The sequence below is a fragment of the Carya illinoinensis genome, chromosome 14 (genome assembly GCF_018687715.1).
Source record: "Carya illinoinensis cultivar Pawnee chromosome 14, C.illinoinensisPawnee_v1, whole genome shotgun sequence".
Taxonomy (NCBI): Eukaryota; Viridiplantae; Streptophyta; class Magnoliopsida; order Fagales; family Juglandaceae; genus Carya; species Carya illinoinensis.
The window spans coordinates 32,771,211-32,779,007 of NC_056765.1; the positions used below are offsets into that span (position 1 = coordinate 32,771,211).

At 34.0% G+C, this 7,797-nt stretch overlaps 1 protein-coding gene across 4 annotated transcripts; it reads right to left on the bottom strand.

Annotated features, from left to right (window-relative positions):
* Positions 1-532: 532 nt before the first annotated feature.
* Positions 533-5,515, bottom strand: LOC122294430 (disease resistance protein RPV1-like). 4 transcript variants are annotated; one of them, XR_006237606.1, is made up of 6 exons: positions 4,706-5,515; positions 3,369-4,476; positions 2,960-3,283; positions 2,067-2,831; positions 1,148-1,920; positions 533-1,010 (listed from the first exon to the last, which is right to left on the bottom strand). XR_006237606.1 is itself a non-coding variant. In XM_043103164.1 (5 exons), the coding sequence occupies exons 1-5, from the start codon at positions 5,428-5,430 to the stop codon at positions 1,348-1,350; spliced, it is 3,495 nt and encodes a 1,164-aa protein (XP_042959098.1). In that variant the 5' UTR covers positions 5,431-5,515; the 3' UTR covers positions 533-1,347. The 4 variants fall into 4 exon arrangements, 1 of the variants encoding a protein (XP_042959098.1); XR_006237607.1 differs by having other exon boundaries at positions 533-999; positions 3,369-4,473; positions 4,703-5,515; XR_006237605.1 differs by having other exon boundaries at positions 3,369-4,473; positions 4,703-5,515.
* Positions 5,516-7,797: the final 2,282 nt, after the last annotated feature.

The window sequence follows — 7,797 nt, forward strand, 5'->3', positions numbered from 1 at the left end:
AAAGGGAGATATCTACTGGAGTCGTTTAGATCTTTTTTTTTTTTTTTTAATCAATTACCGAAATTCTTAAAAACCCAAAAGACGAACACTTGTATAAGAATTTAAAAGAGAGGTGATATATTAAGATTTGAAACCACAATCTTATTATTAAGGAATTTGAAAGAGGGAAGTGGGTTTGACATTAAAAAATAAGGAATTTAATTATATAAAAAATATATATAAAAGGAAATTCATTAATCACGTGTTTTTTTAATATAAACAATATAATTTTAAAATACAAATGAAAGTTTAAGTTAATATAATTACTGTAAAAAAACTAATAAATTTTTGGCTAACAATTATATGTTATAATTACTGGGGTAATAATATAAATACGGGAAAATTTTGAGTTTTACCGGCACAACAAATAAGTGCCGACAATAATTTATATTTATTGGCATATACAAAAATGCTGGAAATGTAAACGCCAACAAAACTTATTATTCACTAGCGCGAAATTAATAAATTATATATTTTTGCCCGCTCAACAATGTAAATGCCAGCAAAACTTCTTATTTATTGGTGCGAAAATTAAGTGCTGACAATAATATATATTTATCAGCGCATACAAAAACACCGGAAATATAAATGCCAATAATTTTTTTTTTTTGGTGAATTCGAAGTGGCTTAAATGAGAGCACTATAGACCAATTGATTCATGGTGCTTAAATGAGGTAAGTTGCAACAAACCAATTGGGAAGTCGATGCTGCAGACCCGACTCCTAACTTGTAAACAAAATGGTGAACATCTTCTGTTCCCAAAGAAATAATACCAAAGCCAACTATTTCATGCCACCTTGTGTTCTGCAAGGTGAACCAAGTTGCAAACTATTTGGCCAAGCTGGGAGCTACCAAAGAAAACTCAAAAGAATAACTCCTATCAAGGACTCTGACTGAATTGAATCTTCATTTCTCATCAAGCAACACTTTCATGTCTAGTATTCTTTCACGTTTTGGCAACTGAAGGTTCCCTGACGATCAATTCCATGCACAAAACATTTAATCATATTTTTCATATTAAAAACAGATAGAAGCAAAAATGACTAAAATACTTCATGTTTTATAGAGATCCAAATCAGAGATGAAGCACAGAGGTAGCATAACGTACCAGAAACATGACAGAAGAAAAACTGCTTGGGTGGTTGTCTACATTCCCTTAATCAATTTGAGATTTTATGATCACTTTGACATCGCCAATGGAATCGAAAGGTTTCAGGTACAAAATGGTGATTATTTTCTATTCCCAAAATAAACAATGTCAAGCCATTCTCAAAAGGACTAAGCTTTAAAGGGGTACTCCTGATGAATCTAATCTTCATTTCTCTCCATGCCGCATTTCCATACTGAATAAAATTGAAGATAGGAATCTAAATCTAATCCCAAACCAAGACCAGCATCATCCGGACATACTAAATGCATCCCCCATTCTTTCACTTCTAATTCCACTGGAGTTTGATTGGAGACATAATCCAATATTTCTGCTGTAAGTGAAATCTTAATGGAGCTCCGTTTATCCAAATTATTCGATTTCCAGCGTTTGAAAAACTTTGGAGTTTGTGTATGCGCCCAGAATACAATTGGCTTAATGAAACATACGACGTCCACGGAATATGGAAACCTAAGTTCGTAAAAACAATCTCCTAGAGAACCGTCATCCGTCTCAAAACAAAATTTAAACTTCACATATGAACGTTCCTTGAATAACGAAGAAATTGAAGTACCTTCAGGGGAATGGAATTGATGATAATCACAAACAATAAAGATAGCACAGTCCACCCCCTTCATAGTACCATCCAACTCTATCTTTAGAGAGGAGCCATTACTTCTATTGTGGACCCACTCCGGAATTCCATATCCCAAGGACCACGCATATATCATCACCTATAAAACAATTCCCAAAAAGAGATGTTAATTGCTGCACAAATTAAGCTATTTTTGTTTTGGTGGATGTCGACCTGTTTTGTTTATTTCACACCCTACATATATTTATGTGTGTTCTTTTCTAAAGAAGAGAGACAGAGACTCACCTTATCGGCAAAGATAATGTTTGACGAATATTTGCCTGTGCCGCCAAAATTAATTAGCAGTGCTTCTACCTCAAGCATTCCTTCCATCTCATATTCTACAGGTGTTCCGATATCATAGGTGAGATATGAGCTTCGTTTCGGCAAAGGTTTACATGGCATCCTCTTTCGTCCTTCGAGAAAAAAGGAACGGATGCTCTTAGGGATTAGATTGACAGATGGTATTTGTGTTAGAGCAGTTCCGTCTGCCTTCAGATGCATCAAGCATTCCAAGCTACTCAAGTCTGGAAATTTCTGAAGTCTTGACCAACCATACAAATGGAGACTTTCAAGAGATGACAAACTACAAATAACACTCGGAAAAATTGAAATGTTTTTGCAACCACTTAACGTTAAATTGCGAAGGCCAGAGAAACTCATAAACGATGATGGTAAGTCCTTTTTGGTAGGCTCGCTAAAATACACTATCCGCAGAGATGTCATATCTCCCTGAATATCCAGGATATTCACAAGTCCTGTACATCCAGAAAGATCCAAAATTTCAAGAGATTCCAAGCAGAACTTGGCTGGAAGTCTTCTAAGACACTTGCAACGATTTAAGCTCAAATGCTTTAGTCGTTTGAGAACTCCGATGGATGGGTGGACCTCACACAAGCTTCTACAACGTGCAAGGTCTATTTTCTCAAGATTTGAAGCTCCTGTCAAATTTGGTGTTTCAATCAAGTCCTCAGAATCACTCAAATCTAAGAGCTTCAAATTGTGTAAAACCTGTTATAAACAAACAAGTACTTATAAATTAGATCAAAATATGAATATATTTACTTATTTGGAAAATATATAAAGGGAGATTATTAAGAAGATCAATACGTATTTATTTATATGAGTGAAAAACTTACCACCAACCCCTTCCATATTCGTTTGAAGCGACTGCCAGGCATGCTTAGTACAATAAGATTTTTTGGTTGGAAACTGCTCGGCCAGGATTTTGAAGGACAATTAAACCAATGGAAGTATCGCAACTTATCGCTTGGCATGTGTTTTAAAGGATTTCCAAGCCATTCTATAATTGGTGATGGATAAATCTGGCTAAATATTGGAGGAACTGATATTTTAAGAAGTCTTAATTTTGTCATCTTTGAGAATGCTTTGGCATTGAGTGATCTGATCTTTTTCATGTGAGGCAAATCTTGGAGTACTATGCCTTCAATTGCATCAGTTCCCTGCAGGTAACCAAGAAAAACAGGTTAGCAAGAATTAGGATAAAAATATACCTTTTTATATTAATCTCTACACTAATCAACTTACAGTATCTTTCTCCAATACGCCAAGGACATCACGGTAATGAGACAGTCTACTACGTTTTCCAGGTTCTATAGGGCATTCGCGGCGAACTATTTCCTGGCCCATTTTTTTTAGCAAATCATGCATGACCAAGCTTTCATATTTTGATTTGCTTACGAGGGAGTTGTTGATGAGAATTTCAATCTCAATGTTCGAATAATGACCAAAAATTTCTAATGCTTCCTCAGAATCATTCTTTAGCCACCCATCTAATTGAGAAAAACATGCCACATCCAAAAACAATTTTTGCTGCGATTCCTCCAGCCCCTCAAAACTTATTTGAAGTATATTCATAATATGTTTATTAGGAATTGGTTCTAGTTGATCCCTAGCACTTTCCCATGCATCTATTGTTCTCCCAAATAAGTAGGAACCCAAAACTTTAAGAGCTAAAGGAAGGCCTTGAGCGTACTTCACAAAATGCTTTGATAGATCCATGTAATTCTCTGGAGGATTGTTTTTCCTGAATGCTGACAAACTAAAGAGTTGCAAAGCTTCATCAGTTTGAAGCAGCTGAACCTCATACATACCATACACTCCATGTGTTCTCAACAAATGACTATCTCTGCATGTTATAATCACCCTACTCCCTGGACCAAACCATTTCTGATTCCCTGCTAATGCCGTCAGTTGCTTTTCACTATCCACATCATCAAGGACGATAATAACTCTTTTATTCTGTAGCTTATTCATTATCATCCCAATTCCCTGGTGATCATCCCAAAAAGGTATTTCTTCTTGCATGATCCCATGAAGAAGTTCTTTTTGTAAAGAAGCTAGATCACGAGCAGTAGTAGATCTTTCTCTAATATGAGAAATAAAGCTGCTTCCTTCAAATTGATAAGAAACTCTATCATAAATTATTTCGGCCAGTGTTGTTTTACCAACGCCACCCATCCCATGAATTCCTAAGAAGCGAACATCATTCGATTCCATAGCCAATAAGTGCATCATATCCTCCACACGAGAGTTTATTGCAACAAGTTTCTTGTAATCATGATGTGAGAATCTCGAATTCAACTTAGTAGATATACTTCTACTAATTTCTTCTCTAATTACTGATTCATACCTGAATAGGCACGAACAAAAAAAAAAAAAAAAACCTCTTTTAACTTATAATTAGAATATTTAGCATTGTTTTGTAGAAAAATTATAAGTGTCATGAGTAGCTAAATAGATAGATAGATAGTTGTTAATAGCAACACTAACAATAGCAATAACCGCAACAGTACTATCATTTCTCAAAGTTTCCAAGTTATCTTAATTGCTTAGAAGTAGAAAAGAGGACTAAATGTTACCGTTCCCCATTTATGTGCTCTCCGGAAACATTACCGACTTTTCTGCAGGCATTTCTCCACGTATCAATCTCTTTGATGTCTACCTTGAGATCTTTTTCATGTGCAGCGAAAGCTTCTGCAAAAGTCCCTCTTTGATTTCTTACATCTGAAGGATTCACATGATAGAAAATAGGAATAATTGTGAGATTCTTCTTTTCCTCCCATTCAACGATCTCGGCAAGTTCCCTGAGGCACCATTTGGAAGAAGCATAATTTGCCGAAAAAATGACGATGGCGTATTGGGATTCTTGAATTGCTTGCGGAAGCTCTTGAGAAATGCATTTTCCTCGCTCCAGTGATTCGTCATCCCTAAAGACAAGAATACCTTTCCGTTTTAAATCAAAATAGAGATGATCCGTGAAACTCCTGCGAGTGTCTTCACCATAGAAACTAAGGAAAACATCATGTTTTGATCGAGGTGTCGAGGAAGAAGGTGAGGAAGAGGATATGATTTCACCATAGAAACTAAGGAAAACATCATGTGTCAATCGAGGCGTCGAGGAAGAAGGTGAGGAAGAGGATATGATTTTTTCATCTTCTTCCGAACAAGATGAATTGTCTCTTTCTCTTTTCTCAGTATCTTCGGAATTAGTAGATGAAGAGGGTCTTTGAGTGACCATGAATGAAAGAAAAAATAAAAAAATAAAAGAAATAAAAAATATAAAAATATAAAAACAAAGAGTGGCCATTAGTGCAATGCGAGAGATTTAGCTTAATTGTGGAAGGTGGGAATATTGGTAATTTGCGGGCTTTGACAATGAGAAGAACACTGAAGATGTCCCGAGGTGATCTGTACGTATATATAGAAGCTAGCCATGGAGTACTAGTGCCACTGGTCGGCCTGAGCAGGAAAGTTCCAGGAAGATGCAGCATTAACTTTCTATTATGGAATGCATTGATTACAAGCGCGTATGTACGTAATTTCCAGTTGGGCTTCCACCCACTTTGGAACTTTTTGACTAGAACACAAATAATCATGCAGAGGAAGATTAAAATCAAACGTAATTTCTTTGAATGATACGGGAAGGTTCTATAACTCTTCCCGCATTTCATTAAAATGCGTACTTTGGGCTATGAACGCATGCGAAGGTTTTGCGCAACTTCCCGCAATTCATTACAAGTCCATATTGACTGATTTGGCTACATTTTTTAAAGGAAGAAAAAATTCATTTTATATAATAGCTATTTAATTTTTTTGATTGACTAACCAACTTTCTTACCGACTTGTCGACCTGCCTATGTCTTTTTATGGAGAGAAAATTTCCTACCGACATTTTCTAAATCTACTTTTTTTTCTTTCTAAAAAAAAAAGAAACTCGCGTTTTAAATAATGCAGTTCTTTTTAAATTAAGTCTGATCTTGCCTATTTAAAATATGGATAATGCTAGGAAACTATTAAATGTACTCACAAATTTACATATTATTACACAAAACTTTTTTTATTTACTTTTAATTATTTTTTAAAAGTCCTTAACCATTAAAAAATAAATAAAAAAATATAAATTTACTAATAATCATTTCTTTAACCTTTAAGAAAAATAAAAAGTAAAATAAAATAATAATAAATGAGTGTGTATATTTGGTAGGCATATTTAATAGTCATACTATCATTTTCCTTAAAATATTATCACATATCTTTGGAATACGTGAAAAACTCTACATAACAATTTTTAAATTAAATAAATATGAATCTATATAAAAAAAATTAATTATTTAAAAGTAGATCTTTTTTTTCTTAAAAAAATTACTCGACGTTTATATATTCTATAATTATATCTAACATTACTCTTTATTATAAAATGATATATATGACCACGTTATGCATGCTCTGAGATTATGTAACAATATTCAATTAAACTAGTACTACTTATTTCAAGAGTACCACAAAATATATATTTTGTTTCAATTTTTGGTTTTTGGTATAATTTTGTTTTATGCTATATTATAAGAGTTGTAATTTTGTGAAAAAGCAATATCGATAGGAAAGAATAGACAAAGTTTAGTTAGAGTTAAGGCTCAATTACAAGAGTCTTTTCTCTTGGTCAGCGTAGACAGCATATTTCCAGGGTGGGTTCCACCCACTTTAGAACTTTTTGACTAAAAATACGAATAATTAAGATATTCTTGTCTGTAAAGAATATGAGAAAGCTAATCCTACCGATCGAGAATCTATATTCCGATGATGGATTTCGATAATTTTTTTTCATATTTTTTAATTAATAATTAAGAAAATAGTTTTTAATAATATTGTGAATTCTTTTAAAATATTTAAAGATATAAAAAATAATAAAAAAATAAAAAAAGACCAATTGGTTTTGTCAGGATCGCCACTCCGTCTTCAAGGGGATCAAGGATAATCATGTCATATCATGTGCACAACTAATACCACTACAACAAAAATCAGATTTAGTGACAGACGAAACTGTCACAAAAAATGGAAAAAACGTCACGAAATACATTAAGTGACGGTTATAAACCGTCACCCCCACCGCCACAAAATGTGCGTCACAGAATACATATGGTGACATTTTACTGTAAAAGCGTCACTAAAAATATTTTTAGTGATGGTTTGTGATGTGCTGTTTTATATAACGTTCGAACGTTTGCTTTTCTATGACGGTTAGAATCTGTCATAGAATATAACGTTCGAACGAAAAAAACAACGTTCGAACGTAAAGCAGACAAATTGACATCCGAATTAGGGCAGGTAACGTTTGTTGATTACCATTCGAACGTATTAAATTTATGTTCGAACGTTACGTTCGAATTTAGATTCCAACGTAAAGGAAACAATGTCCGAACGTTTTCATCGTAACGTTCGGACGTTCTTTCCAATGTTAAGAAACTTGAATTCGAACGCAATAAGTACGTTCGGAGGTTTGGAACGTTAAAAGTTTAAACATTCGAACGTAAGTTTCAATCGTCGCTGTAAACGTTTGAACGTGATGTGTGATAACGTTCGAACGTGTGTTCGAATGTGAAATACTGTTTACAGGTCTTTATTTACATTCGAACGTACATATCAGAAATACTAAACTCATCCCATTAATAAACAT

Bases quoted from the DNA above. Each gene is read 5' to 3' on its own strand.
- LOC122294430 (XM_043103164.1), bottom strand. From the start codon at position 5,430: ATGGCCACTCTTTGTTTTTATATTTTTATATTTTTTATTTCTTTTATT. The intron at 2,832-2,959 runs GTAAGTTTTTCA...TGTTTATAACAG, and splicing joins GAATATGGAAGGGGTTGGTG to GTTTTACACAATTTGAAGCT. The intron at 1,921-2,066 runs GTGAGTCTCTGT...ATTGTTTTATAG, and splicing joins ACATTATCTTTGCCGATAAG to GTGATGATATATGCGTGGTC.